This window comes from Chaetura pelagica, unplaced genomic scaffold, assembly GCF_000747805.2.
Source record: "Chaetura pelagica isolate M959 unplaced genomic scaffold, ChaPel_1.0 scaffold221, whole genome shotgun sequence".
NCBI classification, from domain to species: Eukaryota; Metazoa; Chordata; class Aves; order Apodiformes; family Apodidae; genus Chaetura; species Chaetura pelagica.
Window position 1 is genome coordinate 10,488,659 of NW_009952533.1, and position 24,789 is coordinate 10,513,447.

Consider the following 24,789-nt stretch of genomic DNA (forward strand, 5'->3'; position numbering starts at 1 on the left):
TTAATGCAAAGGATGCTGTCAGGTTTATTTATATATAAACAATTATCAGAAGATTATTAAATATTACCAAAGTCTTATGGAGGTCAATAAACTTGAAAGCAAGTGGACAGAGACATTTCAGAGTTGAATGTCTAACATTATTCAACCACAATAATGACTAAATTACCTTCTGCTCACTTTTTGTAGGAGGAAATAATAATTAGTATTATTAACCAACATGAGTACACAAAAAACAAAGTCACTTGCTAGGTGCATCCACAAAAAGTGTAGCACATAATCATGGGGAAAATTGCTGTGTTTTGGATTTATGCTGAAAACAGTGTTGATATGATAGCACAGGGATGTTTTCGTTTTTTCTGACCAGTGTTTACACAGAGTCAAGGCCTTTTCAGGTTCTCACCCCACCAGTGAGTTGTCATTTGTCTTCCCAAGTAACCAATACACGATGGACCCCTGCTGTCCTGGAGGTGGCTGAACACCTGCCTCGGTGGGAAGTAGTGAATGGATTCCTTGTTTTCCTTTGCATATGCACACAGCTTTTGCTTTACCTACTAAACTGTTTTTATCTCAATCCATAAGTTTTCTCGCTTTTACCCTTCTGATTTTCTCTACCCCATCCTACTGTGAAAAAGTGAGCAAGTGGCTGTGTGGTGCTTAGTTGACAGCTGGGGTTTAACCACACCATGGTTCACACAGTAAACTAGTTGTAGAAGGAAGAATAACAGAATGTTCCAAACTAGACTTCAGAAAGTAAAAGTAGTTTTTAAAGGTTTTCTAGAGTGTATCTAAACATAGCTACAAATTTTGTAACTTTTACAGCACTGTCCAATAGTTCTTCTGCCTGGAGGCTTGGCAGAAGAACTGCCCTTTAATAATTCTGACAATGCTCTGCCTCTTTGAGAAAATCTTTGCATGTCATAGTGTGAAACCCTAAGGTGTTACAGGAATAACAGAGTTAAAGATGTTCTTTGTCATGATGTGCATCTTGAGTATTGCTATCAGATACTAAAAGAGTTGTGGGACACAGCAAATGCCATTTTGAAAACTGTCCTAATAAAACCCCAACAAAACACAACAGCCACCACAAAACCAACCAACCAAACAAAAACTCCAGTTAGTCTCTAGCCTTGAATTATGTCAATGAATGGAGGAAAAGTAACAAACTCCTTAGGTCTGTGTCATGGCTGGTACCACTTAAAATAATTTGATGTAAAGGTATTACTAACCTGCGATAATTTTTCGTCCTGTGGCCTCCCTTTCATGACTTCAGAAGACTTAATGACTTCAGTCCAGGCTTGGAATTAGGAAAGAAATTAAATGCGGAAGTGTGGATGTCTTTTCATATTCCTGTAGTTTCAAAGTCTCATTTGTGGCCTCAACTGGTATTTGTTGGTGTAAAAAAATTGAAGTGAATACATTTCACCAATGTACCCTTCGTAGAAAGGTAATACGGTCTGGTAAATCAATGTGTCCTTCAGAGCAAGCATCTTGATAGGCTTTAATTTTATTCTGTTAAAACTTGTGGCTTTAAAAATAATTCACTATTAAACATAGGTGTGTGTGTACACATTTTGAAGTATGTACTTGAGGAATACATAGGGAAGGACGTGGATATATGCACTTGCAAATCAGAACTTATTTTCCAAAATAAATGTGAAATATCTTCTGCCCCCTCCATACCATTTACTGTTTTGCTGTGGGGTTTTTTATTTCTTATCCAGAGGTCTTTTGAAATCCATTGAAATCACTCTGAGAGTACTGGTTGTGTGGAGAGCTCTGATAATTTTCAGTCCTCCATTTAAAATAACCCACAGTTGAAATACAGGAAATCACTCCTTCTGAAAAATGTGGTGTTTTTTTTTCTTTTTTCTTAAATTGATGAAAAATAGCTACAAACCCTCTTAAATTATAAAAATATTATCTTCTTTTCAGGTGAAAGTTATGTATGTGCATCCAATGAACCATACCGCAAAGTTGATTACACCAAGAATGTCAATCCAAACTGGTGTGTGAACATAAGGACTGGGTCCACTCGATCCCTGACATCTTTGTCATCTACAAAGAGTGAAGTGAAGGAGAGTAAAGATTTCATTAAACCCAAATTAGTGACTGTTATTAGGAGTGGAGTAAAACCACGGAAAGCTGTGAGAATTCTGCTGAATAAGAAGACTGCTCACTCCTTCGAACAGGTCTTGAATGACATCACAGAAGCCATTAAGTTAGATTCAGGTGTAGTCAAGAGACTTTGTACACTGGATGGAAAACAGGTAGGAAAATAAATTGCTGTGACCATCTGATAGTTGTGAGTTTATCTAAGCTTCTCTGTTTTCCTAACTTCAGTTCTTGCTACTGTATATGCTTTAACCTGCTTCTGAATAAGGAAAGAATGGCAACTTTAAAAATTTGTATTAAAACATTAATATCTACCCAAAAAATTAAAATTGTATATAAAGCAAAAGAAGTTGACCATTTCACATTCCAATTAAAAAAAAAATAAATTATATTTCTTTTTCATATACTAATACAATTGCATTGCCAAAAAGTGCCTGTTGATTAAGTAATATGGTTTATATGAAACATTTGAAAGCAAACTTGTTAAAATACATACATGTTTTCAGAAGCAGGATCATGTTTTCAGACTGCTACATAGTGCTGAGTGGTTTAAGAAATTTATTGCTGTCTCCTTCCATTTCACTTCCGTAGACTTCTATTTAAGTAGCAAAAGGACTAAAATGTCTTTCTGGAGGTAGTAACTGATGTGAGCTAAGGTCAAGAGTTTCACCTGAAATGAATAATTGTGGAGAAGGTTGTCATATCTTTGCAACCTGCTTTTGCTTTTAGTTTTACCACTGCAAAAGCATGTTGCCAGAATTAATGATGTGATAGGTCTTTTTTCTCACTCAGAGATACAAAGGAATGGCCCACAAAAATATTCTGGTACACCAGGTAAAAATGTGAGGAATACATTTGCTGTTGATCAGTCAGGTTAATGACTCAGCCCTTCGTGGAACAGGGCCATGATACTTGATACTTGCATTTGATACTGATGTGGGCCTTAGACAGCATTGTGACTTCAGTAATACAGAGCAACACAGGCTGCAAAGGGGATCACATTTGGTATCAGGTAACCAGACAGTTGTATTGTTGACTAAATATTGGGATCCTTGCTCATTTAGTAGGCATTTCTGAATGCCTGCATGTCTATATATTTACATGAACTACTTGTAAATGTTTCAATTATGTTCAAACAGATGTTGGAATTTTTATTGTAATCCTATAGACTGCTTGAAAAGCATTTTTTTTTGGTTGAAAATTGCTAACAAATGTATTGCAGAACAAGTGTACTTACTCAGATTGTCTTAATATGGCTATGTTCTGTGTGCTGTGGATACACTTTTATAGTTCTTTTGAAGTTCTGTTCCTTGCTATTAAATACTGTGAGGCAGAGGCATCACTGAGACACTTGATTTTCAGTATTTAGTGGAACCCTATTGTGCTCTTTAGTTCTTCTAATAGGTTTGATTTTTAATGAGATTTGTTAACAAGACTTGTTTAGAGAGAAACCTTTCTAGGAACATCAAAAAGTGGCTCAGTTGTGTTTAATACATAATAAAGTAGCTTTGAGAATATTATTATACAGTAATTGGTCTCTTCTGCCAATGAAATCTTATGTTACTGCCTCAGATAAGATGGTTTTAATCTTCTTAAACAAGTAAATAGAGTGAGAAAAGGAAGCTGCAAGACCTAGGGTTCCTGATTCAGATTCAGCTCTTCTGTTGCATTTTTAGCACAGGAACTCACTTGTCTGTGTTGATGTGGAAGATGCAGTAGTGCATCAGGAATCAATATAATTAAATAACATTAAATCTTACATATATTGCTTGCATATTGCTGTCACCCATGGTGGATGATGACTGTCTTCAATCCACATTGAGGATGGCCAGTCATTGTTAATGCTCCAGAATAAGCATAAGATTTCTAATTGCTATAGTACCTACTCCTGCCCTTCTGTGGTTAAGGAGATAATCAGACTTGAGCTGCAGATGTAGATGAAGGTGCTCTCAAACAGGATTAGGAAATCCCTAGCTCTCACTGCTAAAAGCCTGCAAATAGCTGCTTCTTACAACTGCCTCTTTGTGTAAAATGTTTTAGTAGTAGTAGTGCATAAACATGAAGACCTGCCTTTCATTTGGAAGAAAGGACTTTTGCGTTTGATAGACTTTGGGAAGGAGCCTTTGCTAGCACAACCTTACTGTAATCATGATTTAAGTGGTCATGGGATACAGTGCTCCAGATAGAAGACCTATAGCTTTAAACACCCGGATAATAAAAACCACCTCCTGCTTATGTGGAGGGATAGATCTGGGTTTTTTTGTTTGTTTCACTTTCTCCAAAGTGAAGGGCTAACCCCAGTTCTAGGCAATAGGGATTTTTTTTCTTCTATTTTTATTGCTGGTACATGTAGAGGTTGGTGCTCAAGGGCTTTCTGGGGTTTGGCAAATGAAGAGTTGTTTTGCTGCCAATTACCAATTGGTGGAAATTGCTGGGCCTATTTTCTCTAATGTGGTAATTGCTTATTCTTCTAAATTTGCTAGGGAGGCAGATCTTTTATGCTCCTTGTAGTGTTGGCAAAGCTTGAAAGGCAACCATTTAGAAAAAAAAAAAAAAAGAGACATTTTGTAAATCGTTGTGTTCCTATAAATGTAGCCCTTGTGTTTCTTAGGGGGTTTTGTTTGGGTTTTTTTTTTTCTTTTCCCTTCTCCCTCATATTTTTATCTCTGAGGAAATATACTTTTTTTGCATTTTTTGTGAACATGTAGGTTTAGGTTTTTTCTGTTTAATATGGATCTAGTACTGAAATTCATGTGTGTAAAGCATGCATGTATAAAATTTGTATCCTTTTATAAGGGAATATGTTACTTCTTGGGTGATTTTGTTTTCCAGTAGAGCTATTTAATGTGTTGTAAGAAATTATCATGAAACCAGTAATCTATGCAGAAATATGTTTAGTTTTAAGCAGTATAACAGAAAGGATGTTATCAAATAATTTTTATTTAGTCTTCTGACTTCATTAATCTTGACTGTAGCAACATCTTGAAGGTAATAGTAACAGAGAATAACGTCCTTGTCCAATATTTTCCTTTACAATTGTGTATGAAGTCAGACAATTATCTAGCTTTTAACATCTACAAGGTTTCCTTTTCTCTTCAGTTTCAATGCTGCAACTTTGAATATTAGTGCTTTTTTTTTAATGACATTGAGAAAAGGTTGACTTTTCACTTTCAGACTGTTGAACAACCAACTTTTTTTACTTGCCAAGACTTTTGTGACTGTTTCTATGAAGGGAAAAATATTCCTGTAAAACTAACTGGGCTTTCACTCTCCATTACAGGCTTCTGTTTTTCCAGTGTTTGTGCTTTGACATTGAGGTTTGCCTAATATATTTGGTTGACCTAAGTGTTTTCCTTACTTGGCTGCATTTTTTCTTTCTGTTCTTTTCTGGAATCTGTCACTGTCCTACTGTGAAGCAAGGGCAGTCAGACTGAAACTTCTCCAGTTGGCAAGTTAACCCATTGCTATCTCAAAAGAGAATGGCAGGTTTCTATCTTGCTAAACAAGCTTCAAGTTTCAGTCATTGTGAAGCATAGGGTAGCAAACATAGTAGTAAATTACCTGCACTAATTGTTTAAAAGAATATAATGTATGAGGAGGTGCATAGGGAATTTCCTGCGAGAAACTAGGAAAAAGCCATACAGAACCCTGAAACATGCATTATTTGACACACAAAAGAACATTAAATCTTCAGGAAGATAGTAACTTTTTAAGCTTGCATTGTGTTTCAGCTTCATGGATTAATATTCATAACAGGACTTTAAAAGGTAGATAAGCCACCTTTTCAACTTATCTATAGCCACATATTTATACTCCATTCCTAAAATAGTGAAAACATAACACAGACAAGCCTTATTTTAAACATCTTTTTTGATGGACCACAGGTATGTTGATGGCTCTCTCTGAAACCAAAAGCTCCCTAATTTTCTGTTAACGGAGTTTTTCATGAGGTGCTGAAAAAAAGGAAATGGGTAACCAAAGAGAACAGATGCTATATTTATAAATATTAATCAGACTCAGCATGCTCTCCTTTCTGTAATTTTTTTATTTCTGGTGGCAGACTTGAGGATTCTTAGTAGAGTTGATAGCTTCTGGAAACTGAATTTTTGTATTTGCTTTGTAGCAGAATTACTAAGGGATGAACAGGAAGAACCAGAGCCATCTCATTCACCATACAACTAATATTCCCCATATCCTTGTTACAGTTCTTTTAGCAAATTGTCTTCTGTGATTCAGATCTGCAAATCTTCATTAATCTATTGTTTCTACTAGAATCTTAATGTTAGTGAGAGCTGACTAATAAGTACAGAGACGAGTTGTGGAGCGTAGGAATCTTTTGGTTTCAGTTTTCCAGTTTTATATGCAAAGTCATACTTGAATGGGTTGATCTTCGTTAGAGCAGACGAATGGGGTATAACAGTCTCTGAAGTTTCCAAAAACTTCATTGTTTGATTTAAAGTGTTTTCTATAAGTAAAGAGACTTTACAACTTCAGAAGAGCTATTGAGCTAGAGATAAAATAACAAAAATCTGAATGCGAATTAATATGAAGTATGCATACATATATACCTGCATCCCACAGAGTATTTGTAAAGCAGGGTTTACAGTTAATTTTATCCCAGTGCTAGCAAAGTTTTTCTAATATTCGCTATGAAATGTAATTTAGGGGAATTTGGGCTTGTATTAGAGGCTGCAATTATTTCAGGGAACAACTGTGAAGAGATACATGTCTAGTCAGTGTGGGACACAAATCTTGCAAGTCTAAGGAAAACAGCATTGAAGTGGCCCTAATCTTGAGGAAGTCTGTATGATAGGAAACGAATTCACATGTACACACTGCTAAGTGATGTTTTTGTTCAGACCTCTAATCATTGTTCTCAGAACTGGAAGCTGTAGTTATTTGTTGCTAGAAGAAAAGGTACACAAGCAGAGGAGATAGTTTTGACCTCCATCCGTGGACACAGAAAGATTCCCATCTGTAGTTATTTATGGATGGAAGTGTTATCTGAAACTAACCTGTAATTAACTGTACACTGTCACAAAAGCAAGGAATCTGGAAAATACCATAAACATGAAAACACAGAGATCTTTTTCCAGCTTCAGTTCTTGTCATGAAACTCTTACTAAAGCATTTTCATTACATGCTGTGGTACAAAGGCCACAGCCAGATAATGTGTGGTTCAGAATTTACCCTAGAAAGTATTGACAATTGTTATCGAAGTTATCATATTACCAGTCCAATTAGCCTTTTGAATAAAAAAAAAAAAATCATCAAAACTGTAGAGATTTTATTTAAAAGTAACAGAAGTATGATGCTTAAGGTGCTACAAAAAAATGTAGTAAAAAAACAGAACCTTGAACACCTAGTGAGTCATCTCAGAAGAGTATCTTAAATTGGCAGTGAACAATAATGCTGAGGAAGCTCTTCAGCATTGTTGCATCTGCAAAAAATAAAGGTGATGCCTTATGAAATGACCCCAGTCTAGCACTGGAAAACTTGTCTCTCTGGAACAAAGCTCTTTAGAATTGGTTGGGGAGTGAGGATAGGAAGCCCTCTGGATGTAATTCTTATTTTCTTAAGGTAAATAACCCAAAATATAGTACAGATAAAATAGAAACCACACATCTCTTTCCTACCCACAAGGATGCATAATTCTAACTTTGGGTATGTGGCGTAAGATTACTAATGGCTGGGGTCCGTCTGGTGTGAATTTAATCTTTTTCAGTAAAGTAAGGTTTAGATATGTAATTAGTAAGACACACTTCCATCAAACAAAAGAGCTGGCAAAGTAGGATGTTAGACAATAGAGTATTTATCAAAAGGAATGCAAAATCAGACTGATTTGAAGTCAGCACTTTTAACTAACAGTGTGGCAACTGAAAGAAATTGCTGATATTTTAGTTGAAAGCAAGCATGTGTGTCATGTTAAAAGTGACATCCAACTTGCTAGAGTATTTGTGGATCTACAGAGGGGATAAATCCTACTGTTTTTTCAATTTTTGTCTGCACACCAAGAGCTGACAGCACTTAATAAAAATGACATGCTGCACAGTGTGGGAAACAATTACTGCAAAAATAGTGGTGTCACAGTGGTAGCACTGTATTTTTGTTGATGGATGATGACAATAATTTTAGTGCTTGGTTGCAGAAATGGTGTGTGTAGCTCTTGGAATAAAAGAGTGTATGCAGTCATTGTCTGCCATCTGCCATGCTAAAGATTGGATCACATGACTTGTAAACTAAACCTTGGGAATTTGTTGTGTCCCGCTGAGCCTGGCCATTAACAGATAATTAGTCTGGTAAAAATCTTTTGAATTCATTCTGCAGCTGTCATATGCCAGATTAGGATTTGTGTCACAGGTTCCTCATTACTTTGAGATCTTGGAAATTTTTTTTCCCGTAATTAAATTACCCTGTGTTACTTCAGTAAACACTTCTTGCATGATCACATTTAAGCATGCAGACTTTTTCTTGAGAAGCCCGTTACACCTTACAATGTAAAGCTATTTACCAACCACATATGGAAGGTTTTCAAGGTTGAATTTTCACCATCACATTTATCACATTTGTCTTTCAGGTTGTCACGTTGATGGATCTATTATAACAGTTCCTTATTAGTTGACTGTAATCAGATTGTCAGCATGTCTCAAGTTTATTGAAGCAAAAATACTGAAATCATAAAATGTAAAATCTTCTAGATTTGTACCAGTTACTAAGAAAAGTAGTGTTCCATAATAAATCAATTGCAGCAAACTTGAAGCAGTTTGTCAGACAGAGGAAAGGGAATATTAATCTTTAATGTTTAAAATATTGCTAGTTTAATTTGCACTGAACCTTTAAACACAGTACTCTTAAGACTCTGAAGGGAGTCTGCTACTATTCTTTTGAAATAGTAGTAACACAAGCCAACTTTTAAAAGCAAAGAGCTTCCAAACACTTAAATGGAACAGTGACCCTGCTTGTGGCTTGAGGTTAGTAAGCTTTTAATAGGAAGGACTGGTGCTCAATGTTTTCACTGTAGGCAGTGAAATTCAATATTCTTTTAGCAGTTTTCTTGTTTACAAAGTAAACAAACATTTGCTTCTGTTCTGCAAATACACAAACTATGCCATGTTCTTAAATATATTTTTTTTTCATATTTCTTTGGTGGTTTATTTATTGATATATGGCACAGGGTATCTCTGCACTCAGGGAAATCCTTTTGAAGAAACTAAAATATTTCAGAAGAAAAACAAAAATAATATGATATAACTTGTAAGGTAAATGACAACAGAATTTTTTTGAGGTAGGAAGTAGTGTCTGTATTGTGAATAGAAGTGGAATATAATGTGTGCACTTGGCGATAGTTTTCTTACCGGACCTCTGTAGGGGTAGGAAAGAAGCAATTGTTTTTCCCATTCTTTCTCTTCTTACAGGCCCTCTATGTGTCAGACAGGAAGAAAAAGCTTGTAAAATTAGTGTTTTTCCCTCTGACATACTTGCTTTATTACCAAGTTTCAGATGTTTGTTTCTCCTTGTCATGCAGCAATGAAGAGTGGCTTGGATGAAGGGCATTTGCTTGAGCAGTTGGGTTGCTACTCACGTTGACACTGAGACATCATGGCTGTATGACTTTTCTGGATTAGCTGTACTAATATATTTATAAGTCTATTTCTGTCTATTTCTAATCTATGTATTATATTTCTAGCTTATACTGTGCTATAAACAAAAGTGTTCCCAATATTTGGTTACTACATTTTCCTAGAACCTGGGTCAGTTTTCAGATTCATTTAGAGCCAAATTCTTCTTTCCTGCAATCATGTTACATCTGGGAATAATAATGCAGCCAAGTTACATTCAATGGTAAGTATTAACTAGAATCCTTCATATAATCAGCAGAAGTAAACAGCCTGTTGAGATACAGGACTGGAAGGGACAGCATGGCTGACAATATCCAATCACCTTTACTGGCACTGGCAATCTCATATGCTTTACATCCAGAAAAGTACATGAGAATGTCCAGTGTCCTATACACAGTCACAAATCCACCCCCAGGACCTGTAAAAAAACTGAAGATTGCCAAGCCATGAAACTTCAGGACTTTGTTTATTACAGGCAAAGAGTGGGAGAAATGAAAAATGTTCTTTATATCCTCAGCCCATACACTGCCAAGTAATTTTAGATGGGCTATTACAAAATCATTCTAGAAATTGTACAGTGTTCTGGCTTTCTGAGCAAATAGAAAACATTGGTGGACCTGACATCTGACCCAGGAAACCATCTCTGCAACCAAAATCCAGGTACCGCAATTGTCTTTATATGAGCCTAAAATGTGGCACAGTTAATGTTCATGGTAGACTAAAGTTTTCTGGACCGTTCTCATTGTGGCTGATTGTTTTGCCTCAAAGGGAAAAATATTCTCTCTAACTTCCCTGGAGCTCAAGGATTAAGTGGACGCACCTGTCCGTCATCTGTAGGTACCTGTGCAAGCTCTGATACAGAAATTTAGTGTGTTAAAATTATGTATTAGAGCATATTTGTAATATTTCTCGTAATATATACTTGTAAATTTTATAATAAATAGTATTTTCTATATTTTTACTTAAAGCGTACAGTAAAATCAGTATTGTAAGCTTGGAAGGTCTAAGAGGAAGCAGATGGACAAGTGATGAAATCTGATTCACAAAGCTCTGTATTTCATCTTTCTTTATTTTCATACTCAAACAATAAAATGTCCTGCAGTTTTAGCATTAGAGCGGCTTGGGATGTAGGCAATAGATTTGCTGTTACCTGCAGTCCTTAAAGTCTGATACGTGCTTAAGAACACACTTTCAGTTCAAGTGCTAATCCTCCTTTACTGAAAGGGATTTGTTCTTGCTTTTGGACTGATGTTCCTAATTGGATATGGGAGAACCTCATTGTTGTCTTTTGTCACAAAGTGTGGAGAAGGCCATGAGAGAAGGTGCAGTCCAAGCTGCAAAGGTGTTTCTTGAGTTTTTAGGATCCAAGAGGGCTTCAAATACTCTTTGAACTAGTAATTATTATACAGATTTGATTGGTTTTGACACATACACATTTTTATTATTTCTTTCTTATAGTTAAACAACAACTTTTCCCTCCCATATGCAGTGTTCCATTTCCACGTGTTCATTTGCTGAATTAAACTTTGAGATGTTAAAAAATAGATGCCAAAAATCTGTTTAAAATTGAAATAAAACTGTGATTGTAAAAGTGCTGGTTGCACATGACTTGTTCTGCAACACTTCTTTAGCAGAAAGATGAAGTCTTGCCTTGCTCTAATTCACTGTGACCCTTTTCCATCACCTCTGTGATGGGATTTGATTTACATTTTGTTTTGCTTCTACTATTGTCTTGCATTAAGATAGCCTTGAAAATCCCTCAAATTATTTTGGTTTAAATATGACATGCTTTTCCTGCCTTTTTTTACCCCCACCATCACTAATGTTGGCATGCACTAAGGAAGGTATGTAAATAAATGCATCTTTGGGCAAAGTGTTAGTTGAACAAACATGCTGTTACTCTCTTTGTCATCATTCTAACTTAAAAGGATTGAGAATGTCCACAACTCTTAATTTTGTGTGTATTTGGTGTAAATAGTTTACTTAAGGAATGTGGGGGTTTTGGTTCCTGGTGAGAATACACAGTTTCTGCTGAAAGTCAGGTGTAACATTTCAGTAACTGAAAATTGGATCAACTATAAATGATGACTCTCTAGATTATAAGAGTGTTGTGACTTTATTCCGAGTGATAGTGTGGGCTTGATAGAAATAATAGCAAAATGACCTGTGAATTTTTCCTTGCTTTTTATCCTCCCTCTTCCAATCTTCCCTCTAGTGTGGAATGAATTTTAGTAAAAAATGGACGTTGTAACTTAGTGATATCAATAGGCTTTTTGTTTTTTGTTGCTGTTATACAAACTATGGAGTAATTACAAAATCTTTTAATGGCAAAACTGTCAGAAAAACACTATGAATGTTTGGCCGTGGGTGTAATAGTAGTTGTTTAAAACACTGTATTGACAGAATAAGTAATCTTGCAACTTGGTGAAAATATTTATTGGATTTTAAAAGATGAAAACACTCATACTAGGTAAATAAAATCTCATTCAGCAAGAAGTGAATTCTGTCAAATGAAGACATTTTTAGTAATTCTATCAAATGGAGGTTTTGGGGGTTTTTTAGGAATTCTGCCAAATAAACACTAGTTGGTTTTTATTTAACTTTATTCCACAGATTAAAGCTTTAGTTTCTTATGGCTGAATTTCTTACAATCTTCACATTAGTAAAGAATGAATAATTATGTTTCCCAGGAAGTGTGAAGTGGACATTGGAGGGGCCATCACAAAGTAAATGAAATGCACTTTTGTGGTGTTTCTTTAAAAGAATGTCACTTGACAGTTCTAGAAAAATCTGATGCAGCATCTGCCACTTCATATTGGCAGACAATAAATCCATGTAGAAGGTTTCTGCATTCATTTGCCTTAGATATAAGGAGTTTATAATGTCACACAATAAGTGTTGCTTTTGCTTCAGCCTTTTCCAGTGAAGCAGACTGAAAGAAAAACCTTTATTTTAAAAGCAAAAATGGCTGTGAAACCTGCTGATGCATAGGGCAATATTTGGACATTTCTGGGGTCTAATTAAATTTGAGTTGACAGAACTTAATTAAACATGAAGCATCTTATGAGAAACTGTGTATGGGGAAATTGCAATTTTGCTGTGATTTTTTTTAGAGTTTTTAAAGTTACCCTAAGAATTAAAAGCTAGTCAACGAAATCTGAAAAGAATCTTCCCAGAAGGACTTAGAACTTTGCCTGAACTTGGTTTTTGTATGGCAGACACTGCATACTGTATCTTCTACAGCATTCTCTAGATAGACTTTCAGAAATATATGTCCTGATTAATACTGAGTTGAGAAAAATCAGTACAAGCCCAGAGAATCTGGCCATTGCTCACTTGCAGACTCTAGGCTATTGTGTTTTGTTTGATCTGGACTTAAGTCCTATAAAGAATCATAAAAATGAGTTTTAGACTTTAATAAAGCTCAGCAGAAAGCTGCATTCAGTCCTTGCATGCAAACAGATTTCAGGATGACTGAGTTCCTCTGCATTTATTATTAGTTCTCAGTCTTTTAAAGGCACCATTGTGTGTCTTTATTGAATGTAAATATTTGTCTAAGAATTTCAAAGGCTTTTTCTTTACTAGTAAGCAAAGAGTTTTATAACAAAAAATATTGCTAGAGTTCCTTTTCCCCATGAGAAAAGCCTGTCAGGGAAACATCTGTGGAATACTTAGTAGAGGCAATGTGAACCATGGATTCCTGGAGTTGCATTTAACTTTTCCATGTGGTATTCTAAGCAGCAGTTTCAACATGGTGTTCATAGAAAACAGATGGTTTCTGAAAGCTAATTAGGAATAGTAAAGTAATGGCTGATAATTTCAAATTCCTGTCTCAGGGGTCTGCATCTCCAGTAGAAATATTTCTGGGGATGCTCAGAAAAAGGAGGGGAAAAAAAGAAATTAAAAAAATTCCACTGATCCAATGTATGCATTCTAGAAAACCTTCTAGCCTTTTGCCATTATTTTGGGAATAAATGAGCCGTGTTGCCTGTTATCCCTCAGACTTTCCACTTGCAACCAAATTAAAAAGGACTGTTGTTGGTGTTGAATAGACAGTTTGCCTCAGTACAAATCATATCGCTAGGCATTTCCTTTAAGGCAGTTTCTAAAGGAGCATCTTGTTTAGGGAAGGCTGTGCCAGACAGGTACACGCCAGCCTATTTTAATGCACTGTACAGAGTGCGCTGTACTGCCAGTCTCTTCATGTAGCACTAGAGAAAATGTCTGGGTAGGTAAAATCAAGTAAGTGTGATTGGATATGCTGAATGCAGGTAAGACTCTTGCAGTGAATCTGCCAAAAGTAGCTGGGCTTGGGTTCTAATTTTGAACACTAAATCAGTTGATCACTGACAGGCCCTCACTGAGTTGTGCTTGGCACACACAGTGAAACTCTACCCAGATCTAGTAAAAACAACATATGTTCCCAGAAGCTGCTTAGGAAGCTCTTTAAGTGCTGGGGGAATATCTGCAGAAGCCTAAGACCTTGAGAGAAGATGTAAGGACACAAATAACCTCATAATGCAGGACTAGTCACCAGAACTGTACTTCTGCTTTAGCAATAGGGAGTAAATGGATTAAGGCTATTACTGCTGTAAATAACTGTAGGAGTGGTTGAAATTCTAGCCAGGACTCCACTAGGGACAGAAATTCACTCAACAGAGGAACTGTAATAGCAGGACATGTAAAGTGAATCATGTTAAAGTAACTGATTTATGAGATTCAGATATGGTATCTTGACACATTTTTGTTTGAGTGCCTGCTTTACCCTCTTTTGGTCTATATTGCCTCAAGAATGTGGTGATATTTCAGCATTTGAAGAGAATGTCAGAACTCATGCCTGAGGAAGCATTTTCTTCTTTTGAAGACTACCAAGGGTCTTGTTGTGTAAGGAAGAAGAGAATAACAAAAATGCAGGCATTTCTTGTTCTGACACAAGGTACATACAGTTAACCAAATAAGAATTTATATTTTTTTATCTGCTCATTCAGGATCAGACAACTGCTGTATAGTAAACCATGCACATAAGGGACGCTAGCAGTAAGAAAAAAGACACTGTTCTTAAATTAGAATGCTTCTCTAAACATTATATACTTTTTGGAGATGGAACAAATTAAATCTTGACAGGACTGCCAAAAACTGGAGGAATAGGGTTTATGCCTTGTTGTATGTGCATTCAGAAGCACATGACAATAACAACCTACTCCAGTGTTTGCTCAAAGCCAATGTAATTCTGAGTAGATACAATTCTGAGTAGATACAGTGTCTGCTGTCCCTGGTGCTGCTGCTAGTTGTAAGGTATCTGTGGTATTAAAGACACTGCCCATACTACTAATTTTGTTGTATTGCAAGCAGACGTGTATAATGTTCTTATTTGTATGGTTGCACACCCAGATGCAGATTGTGGAGGTGTCTGTACTACAAACCTCTCTTCTGCATGGAGCAGAGGTGAGTTTATAGCATATAGTTTTGGTTCCAGAAGGATCACTTGACTGTGAAGAGGTGCAATTGCAGCATGGCTTTAAGTTGGCCCTTATACAAAGCAGCAGTGAACTGGTAGCAGCCCAAATCTCAGCTGCTGATGTTGGAACCCAAGATGCCAGACTGCATTTTGCAAAGTTTTATGCTGGAGCATTGCTACTGCTAGAATTCAATATGGCTAGATTAAAGCAGCCCTGGTTTTGTGTGCACAAAATGGAGTCAATATTAGTAGAAGAAGCTTATTGTGTGTATCCAGATACTGCCATCTCCTGCCTCAACATTGTTTTCATCTTAATACTGAATAAACAATAGAACAACCTATTGTAAATATAGTTTTCAGCTCTTTATGTCATGATCTTATGTCTGCTTAGTCTTGGTGAGGATGTTGCTTTGTTTTTTAGGAAGAGAAATTTGGAAGTTTTTTCTGTTTTGCAAATTAAACATGATAATGGTGATGAAAAAAACCCTGTAATCTAAGGATTCATTAATCATTTGCATAGGTATTTTCATCAGCTGCAACAATAGGTAAATTTTGGAGCCAGACTGAACATATGGATACCATTGTGTTTAAACTGGAATATAGCGCTTACAGCAATGATAATCAGTGCTGCAGCTTAGATTGAGCCAGATTGATCTGGACCTTGATTAATTCCACTTCTTAGGAGCTGTGATAGGAACATCATGAAAGACGCCAGAGAGATGTTGTAGCTACAGTAGTTTCCAGTCCTGTGCAGAATAATGTGGCAATTCACCTGTTTGGGCTCTCTTTGCTATTCTTAGGTGCAGCAGACTAGTTTAGGATCAGAAACACAGAGAGATTCCTCTGTGTCATTGAAGGTGATCTTCATCTCACTAGCTGAGTATGTATTACAGCTGGGAACCATCATCTGTTTACAGTTTGTTATAAACTGTAACATATTTTACTTATTTATCTGTATTTGCAGTTTAAGTAATGCTTTTCAAAAATCCTGTTTCATCAAGGTTGAAAACAGGTACAATAGATATATACAAAAAATGAATTAAATATTTTTAAAAGACCCAGAATGGTGAAGCTGCATTTGCTGGTTTTCTGTATGTGGAAAAAAATGTGGAAAATGCAGTGAAAATAATGAGATCTGATATGTTAGGTCTTAAGCATCATGAAGACAAAGTATAATGAAATGCTTGATGAACTGATGATTAAAAAAACCCAACAAAACCAGAGCACCAACAACTTGGAATCAACAGATGTATCCCAATTCGTATTTCTTACTGTATTTAAATGGCTTTAAGTAATGTATTAATTCTTTTAAGTTTTTTTTATATAGATGAAAAAGAGTTATTTGAAAAAACAGTCCTTAGATAAAATAACGTATTTAGTGAACTCTGACTTTATTATGAGAAAGAAACACGAACTTGGGAGATTTATCAGTTTAGCAGCAGTTATCTCGAGTAATATTTTAGAAAATAGACTAGGCAAAACCACTGAAAACATTTGATCAGCCAAAAATCTCAAGATTATACTTTGAGCTTTCCATTGTTGCATTGGGCCTTCCGTTAAATGTAAATTAGGTTTATGAAATTCTAAAGTCAGAAGAGGTTTGCATTACAGGCATAAATATGGTTTGTGTTTCCTCTCCAGAGGGTGGTAGGAGTTTGGAAGAAAGTACTGATTCAAATGTTGCCAAACTTAAGTGGAAGAAAGTGAAAGATTGTTTTAAAGTGCCAGCATTGTTTTCTGAGGGTAGGAGAGCTTACAGTGACTGGCCCTCGTTGTGTAGTTTCACTGTAGTTGATGTTGTAATTTGAAGATTGTGTTTGATCCATTTTACACTTCATAGTTCAGTATCTTAGAGAAGGAGGCCTGGAACTTTTTAAAGTTTCTTAAAAAAAAAATAAAATTAAAAAAAAAAAAAATCAGTGATTTGAAAATGGATCTTCAAAAACAATCTGTGGTGGATTGTTTCTGTTCTCTGAAAATTTATTTCCAGATACCAGTAATGAATTCTGCCCTAATTAATTCAAAACAGGGTGATCTTTCTCCTGCATTTCAAAAGCACCAATTATATACATAATTGATACAGTTCCACAAAACAAGAGAATGTTACCAATGCTTCCATTGTTCAGCAGTGTGTCTTATGTTCTGACTCTGCAGAAACAATTATCTAGATTACTTTAGGATTTTTAAATATTTAATAGTTTAGTACTAAATTATGATACTATAGGCATCTTCTTCACCTTGCAACTTACACTTTACCAAAAAAACTCTCAACATACTGAGTCAGCCTTTAATTCAAAAAGAACCAAATCACCTAAGTTCCTGGAGAGTTTTTGTTGGTTTTGTTCTATGCTTCCGGGGGAGGGAGATGGTGTTAATTTTTTGTTTTTTACAAGTGTTTAGCTGCTTAGTAAAGCATTTCAGAAAGAGCACAACAGGCTTAGAAATTATGTTCCTCTAATTTGAGAGTTACTGGAATTGAATTGGATCTCTGAAAGGCAGTTACAAAATACTTCTCTTTTGTGTATGACTACTTTTTCTCACTTTTCTGAACATCTAATATTTTGATTAATCAGTTATAATCAGTTGATTAATCCTCATTGATTTTACTTGGTGCCCTTAGCCCAGCATACTTGTTCCAGATACTGCAGAATAATTCAGCAGACCTCAGTAGCTCATGACAGGCAAAGCAGTGTAAGCACAGAAGCTAATTTGATGAGCCCCAAATACCTTCAGAGTATGCATGGTAGTGTTTTTACACTGAATTGTTGTTATTTCCTCTGTGAAATGTCATTGTTTGAAATGGTGAGATTAATTTTGTGTCTGTATTTCCAGTTTGCAATTAAGCGAGAAGGATACTAAGGTATCCTTATCAAATGCCTTTGAAAGGTCTGTGTGCTGTTTGAATGTGTGCAAGCAATTAGCGTTGCAAAACCTATAAGCTAATATTATAAAAATAGAACTGCAAGGTTAGTTGGAAGTACTGAAACAGATAGAATGGTGATTAAATTAAGTAACATAGGGTTTTAAAATGTTAAATGACCAAAACATGAAATACATGTGGAAAGCATTCTTCTAGTTCATAAGGATCTCACTGGATTTTAGCAAAGCTTACTATGTGAAGTGGTATATATGAAGGGGGTAGAACTGATAGAGACTTGAATGTATAGGGTACCTCAGCTTTATCCCCTCCTATTGCAGTGATGTGAGAAACAGCTTTGAATGAGTACAAGATTGAAACCCTGATACAGGCACTCAGAAAATATCAGATTTTTATACTTCTACATAAAAACATTAAATTGCAATGAGTCATGCATTTCAACTAATGTGGTGAATCTTATAGTTGCTTAATTTGATTTTTTAAATAGAATTTGAACAGAAATCTGGCCTTAGCAGCTACTACATTAGCAATTCAAGCCATAGGAAAACCACTGAAGCATAGAATTGTTTGACTTGGAAAGCACATTTAAAGGTTGTCTAGTCCAATCCCCCTGCAGTGACCAGAAACAGCTTCCACTAGAGCAGGTTGATCAGAGCCTTATTGAGCCTGACCTTTAATTGTTTCCAGGGGTAGGACATCTACAACCTCTCCAGTCAACCTGTTTTAGTGTAAAACTCAAACTTCCATGTAAAACTTAAAGATACATGAAAGTGTATTTGTACCTTTCATTAAAGGACCTTTCGAGATTTCTGCCTTTTATTCTTTCTGCACTGGCCACAAACACTGAGTTTGAATTTTTTATTTACCCATGGAAAAATAGTTCTTATTTGAAGAGCTGTTGCTTCTGTAATCTCTCTAGAAAGCAGTGTCTTCCCATGAACAGTGGAAACCTTGGACTGCAGTAGATTATTGCTGTGTGCCACAGCAGCTCTTCTGATGTAAAGAATCAGAGAAATGAAAGTATATTGGATATTTGACTGTATTATTTCAGTTTTTTAAGTTCTCCATAGTACAGGAATACCATGTTTTTCAATTAGCCAACTAGCTAAGGGCACTGATTTCTAAATAGTGCAAAAAGGGGTAATTTCTGGAGGGGAAACAAACAAACAAAAAGTATCTTTTTACTGCATTTGTGTTGTGGAACAGAGTGTTGTTAAATCCATAAGATTTTATTGAATTTGATGAGCCAGCAATCTGTCCTTATATGCAAAGTTTTTCTTATAACATTCTTCATAATACAAGTAGCTTTTATTTTTAGACTAGCTGCTCACTTGTAAGATGGAAGGTTAGCTGTGTGAAGTCAGGTGCTATTTTTGGTTCTGCACGAGGCTTCCCAGTTGTGCCACTTAAGGAAAGAAACTGTTATGCTGACTTTGGAGTTCCTGGGATTAATACATGTATGGACAAAGATACCAGACATAATCCCTGTTTTGTAACTTAATTATTTTTTTCTTCTCTTTAGACGAACTGGATTACGGTCATATAATGAGCTGCATTTTTTAATGATCCTCCTTCCTGGAAAGTGTTCAAGGCCAGGTTGGATGGAGCTTTGAGCAACCTAGTCTAGTGGGAGGTGCCCCTGCCCATGGCAGGGGGGCTGGACCTAGATGATCTTGAAGGTCCCTTCCAACCCAAAGTATTCTGTGATGATTCTATGACCTGTTTCCAATTTCTACTTATTATATTTAACAAGGTTGCTGTTTCTCTTTGTAGCTCTTGAAATTGAGAAATATGTTGTTAAATTTCTGAGTTTTATATACTGAAACAATTGCTTCTTTTTGAGGCAGTGGAGAATACTGCAGGAAGCGTTGTTCTGGGGTATTTGCTGTTATAGAAATAGACAGATGAGTTCTACAGTGTGATTTAGAATGATTCAAAATTTCCAGAATTTTAGTCCTTTTAATCTGTAATTATCTGATACCTAAATAGATGTACATAGTCAGCCAAATACTTAAATATGATTTTGCATAAAGAAATAAGTTTTACCCTTTGGGAAAACTGGTGAATGGACCTTGCCAGAAAGTCCCACAGTACTGGAAGGCTTTAAGAAAAAGATACAAGTAGGAACTGGCTTTTAATTTACATGTATTTCTAGAGTTTATTTTTCCTTTACTGACATTTCCGTTGCAGTGGGGATGATCTATCTGAATCTCACCCAAATGCCATGTTCCATTTCCACGTGTTCATTTGCTGAATTAAACTTTGAGATGTTAAAAAGAGATGCAAAAAATCTGTTTAAAATTGAAATAAAACTGGAATGTGATATGTGCTCTATTCTGTAGTCTGTTCCCAATAGCTGTGTGGCTGTATGAGTTGCAGTGACCTGACCAGTCTGTTTATGCAGTCTTTCTGCATTGTCATACTGTATTAGGCGTTTCCTGGGATTACTGCCAGACTTTTTCTGCTTATAAGGAAGCACGCAAAGATTTAACAGTTCTGTTTTCTTTTTCACTCTTTAAATTCTTTGTGGGAAAGAAAGGTTTGTCTTGTCCTTTTCTACTACTGTTCGTCATAATGGAGTGATCAGTGAAGTATCAGTGAAAGGAGGTTCATTTTCTAATAATGATTGTAATAATGTGACACGGCCACTGATTAAATAGTTATATAGGAAGCTGGCCTAGAAGAATTACTCTCATTATCATCTTTGTTGTAATATTCTGTTGTGTTGGGTTTTTCTTATTTTTTTTTTCCTAAATAGGTTAACAAGCTGCCTTTATCCAAGGCAGGCAATTTCAACATTTACAAATTTTTAAAAGCAGAAAACTCAGTTCTTCTCCCACTGTTTACTAAATTGAATAAACTTGTAGGGTGCCAGATGCCAAACCTCAAATGGTGAATCAGACAATGTCTTGTGGAAGTTCTGACCTAGAAATCATATTTATTACATACTTGTATTGCATTATCTAGCAGAGGTGAGGAGGTCCTACAACCATTCACAAGCTGTGGGTGTGCATAGCTTCAGGACTGCAAATGATTCCATTGACTTCAGCAGATCTTGTCTCAAGCCTAGAGATAACCAGCTGCATAGGTTAAAAACTTTATAGAGTGAGACCAAAAAATAGGTCAACTACTTGAATGAGCTGTAGAGGAAAAGGACCGTAAACATGTTTTCACAAACAGATTAACTGTGACTGTTAGAAAGGTCTTAGAGCCTCTTGAGTAGATTGCAAACAAACAAACCTACCTCACTTTTAAAAAATTTCTCTATTTTGTCAAGGAATATAGGAGATTAATATACAGGAAAATCAGAGTCTTTAAAATTTGAAGCAAATTTGCTGGTCATGATGTGCACTCATATAACAGAAGATCACATAATTAATTTTTAAATGTTGTTACACAGTCAATACTTTTGCATTCTTTCTGCATAATCTGATCTCTATTACTGCATTTCATATTTTAGTTGCAGACAAAACAATTATGCATTTAAGCCTCAGAAATTAAGAAGTATTTGACCTAATTCCCACTATGTTTAGAGAACAAAGGAGTGGGGGGTTTTGTCCTGTTCTGCTAATGACATTAAGGATGTTGGCCATTGGGGAAGTTACTATGATGCACTCCATAATCCTCAAAGCTACAGCCAGTAGGAAAGGTATCTAGAGCCTGCTAAGCTCATAGTTATATATTCTCAAGTTTTAGGACTCCCTAGCCTATCCTCTAGGTGTTTTGGGCAGATGTGCCCAGTCTTAGTAGCATTTGAGATCTTTGAAGTTAATACCTCATCAGCTTATCCTTCTTTTAGTATTGTGTAATTTTGTTTCCCGGAGACATTCTCCAGTGGAGCTGTCACAGAGAACATAAGCTGAGGAGGAACAGTAGTTTTTGCCATAAGTCTTTTGTCTTAAGTGCTTCTTTTCTATACCAGCAGTAATCTTATCACTTGACTTGTTTTTCCAAGTTTACGAAGTATCTGATACTGTTGCTGTTCCTGTATACAATGTATGACCTACCCTAGGGATAGGACAATATGATCTCCAGAGGTCACTTTCAACCCTACCATGCTGTGATTCTATGATTCTGTGATAATGTGGGCTTCTGTACTTGCCTGGGTCTTGAACAAGTTTCTTTTTTGCCTGCTTCCAAATCACTTAGCATAATTACCTTTGACACTTTCATTTCTACCAAATGAATATGTTGTTAATTAAAAATAGAATAGTTACAATTACAGTTTTGTGGGTTTTTAAAGGACATGTCAGACACTCACTGGATTGACTTTTTTCTGTATTTCTGCTGCCTGGGTAGCTAGAATATTCTAGCTATCCATCTGGCCGTTCTCTCACTGGTTGCTGAAAACGTCAGGAAATATGATTCAGTCTAACCAGGCAACTAGCTGCCTTGAGCCAGTACTGAACCTCTTTTGTGCCAGTTTTGGTTTCAGTCATGAATTATATTTACAGCTTAGTAAGTAGTTAAGAATATTGGTTAAACATGTAACACTCTCTCTCCTCTGGTCAGGTTTTTTTATGAGATTGAACCAAGGGTAAGTTCCAAGGTAAGAAAATCTGTGTTAAAATCACAGTACTTGGTAGGAAAGGGTGAGAATGCCCTTTTCACCTTCCTTTTTGAGTTCCTGAGGCTGCCCAGAGGAAACTCTTCCTTCTGAAAGTTAAGTCAGCCTCAGCTGGTGATGAAACTGAAATAGAAAACAGACAACTGACCTGTTCCTGCAAGAGTGTTTTACTTGCATTTTGCACTGTAGGACGTGCATAAACCCTTGAACTGTAAGCCTGGCAGCTTGAAAAACACTGCAAAAAAATTTATGAGCCTGTTTGTATGGCAGTGAAGGGGAAGTGGCAGCACTAACTTTATTTGCAAAGGAGAACAAAAATTATTATTACTAATATGACCTGGCTGGCAAAATAGACAAATATCTGACTTTTGCTTACTCAGAAATAAAGGTTGATGCAAGGCACAAAGGGCAAAACCATCAGGATGGCATAGCTATAATCTGTCCCAGCCAAGGAGGAGTAGCATTTCCCAGCAGAAATGTGGAGTTTCCTTACAGAGAAGGTAGTAGAAGGGAGGTTGTATCTAGATCTGTCATGCTAACTTTTAACAAATAATGTGCATTCTTTTCAGCAATTTGTGGAAAACTCCCCACTGCATTTCTTTAAAAATTTCAGCCTCAAATGCCTGTGAGTACTGCTGAGCTCAAAAAGCATACACAAATCCAGCTGCTACTGTACATGCCAGTTTTCCTAGTTTTCCTTTTGCCTGCGTTATATTGCCTTTTACAAATATTTATACTTTATCCTGTTTTCTTGAAGTCAGTAAATATAAGTATTCCTCCCATTCTTAAAACAAATACAATCTTGCATATGTTTTGTAGTTTTGATGTTTTCATTCCATTTTCAGCTGATGTAGAGAATTTGTTATCCAGAGAAGCTTTCCCCAGGCACAGGGTGTGCCTTTTTAGACTTAAACTGTGCAGTCCTTTTACTGTTTATTTAAATTGAATCAGCCATACTAAATTGAGCCAAAGTATTTGTCTGTACAGATCTTCCTTCTGCATTTAAAGTGAAGTGTATTTTTTGAGCTGGAATAAATACAGTTTATTGAGTAAACTCCTAGCTGGAGAGTGTTGAGATATAGTTCCAGAACTCTCTTCAGTGCTAAAGATTTGAGAGGAAATGAATTCTTTAGTAATCTTTCAGGTGTTTATAAAACCTCCACAGCATCATTCTTTCACTTTTTTTTTTTCAGTGGTTGTAGGACAAATGTCTTGTTGATACAGGTTCATTTATATAATTGATTGTTTAAAGTTGTAACTTTATAGTAAAGGACTATTATTCTGTCTATGAAAGATAAATTATTATTCTTGTTACTTCTGGTGGGAATGTGTCTTGGTCTTGTTAGATTCAGAGGTGGGAGGAGGGGTTTGTGTAAAATATCTTTCTAGGCCTGCGTTATCGTAATGGGAAAGGGATTTCTTTGAGGATCACAATTCATATATTCTAGTCCAGGAACTGATCCTACTGAAGAAGTATTTCTACAGAGAGAGCAAACTTCTATAGTTATAAGCATTTGTGAGAAATATAATTTGTGAGAAAATATAAAAATATAAACATATATAAAAATATAAACATTTGTGAGAAATATTTTTGAGTATATGTGACATTAAAACACTGCAGTTGTAGACAGCAGGAGATCAGGAAATGTATTTCTCTTCCTTCCCTTTCAACACCCTGTTTCCATATTTTTGCTTATGTTTCTGCCTATTCCAGCGAGGTTTTTTTTTCTGCTTGTAAACCACATTTTTATGCTTTCAGCTGTGTGATTTTGAAGTGCTTTTACCATTGATGGTCCGGCAAACTACTGTTAGCCATGCCACTTCTGTAACTAAATACATATTTAGTAATAAGCCCCTCTGTTAGAAAGGTCTTTATGTTTTTCAAACAACTTGATCCATTCAGTGTCACAAGATTTCCTCAACTGAGGAGAGGGTGGGTAAGTTTTATAAGAAAGGACTGGTTTTTTTGTAACAGGCAATTCTCTGCTCTGGAGAGAACAAAAGGGTGATATTATATCCCTGTGTGTTTCCCAGGGTCTGACCTAGGACTTGTCATTCACTCCTCTCTTACTCTCAGCTCAGGTGTTAGACTGGATAGGTTAAGGGATGGGGGGGAGGTTTAAAGTCAGAACAGGAGGGTTAATTTTAAGCTCTG

General features: G+C 36.0%; 1 protein-coding gene across 1 annotated transcript in view; it reads left to right on the plus strand.

Annotated features, from left to right (window-relative positions):
- The first annotated feature begins 445 nt into the window (after positions 1-445).
- Positions 446-24,789, plus strand: part of DCLK2 (doublecortin-like kinase 2) — a 66,074-nt gene continuing 41,730 nt past the window's right edge. The window contains exons 1-2 of the mRNA XM_010009005.1: positions 446-467; positions 1,933-2,267. Of these exons, the coding sequence (XP_010007307.1) occupies positions 446-467; positions 1,933-2,267 (357 nt within the window). The remainder of the gene's footprint in view (positions 468-1,932; positions 2,268-24,789) is intronic.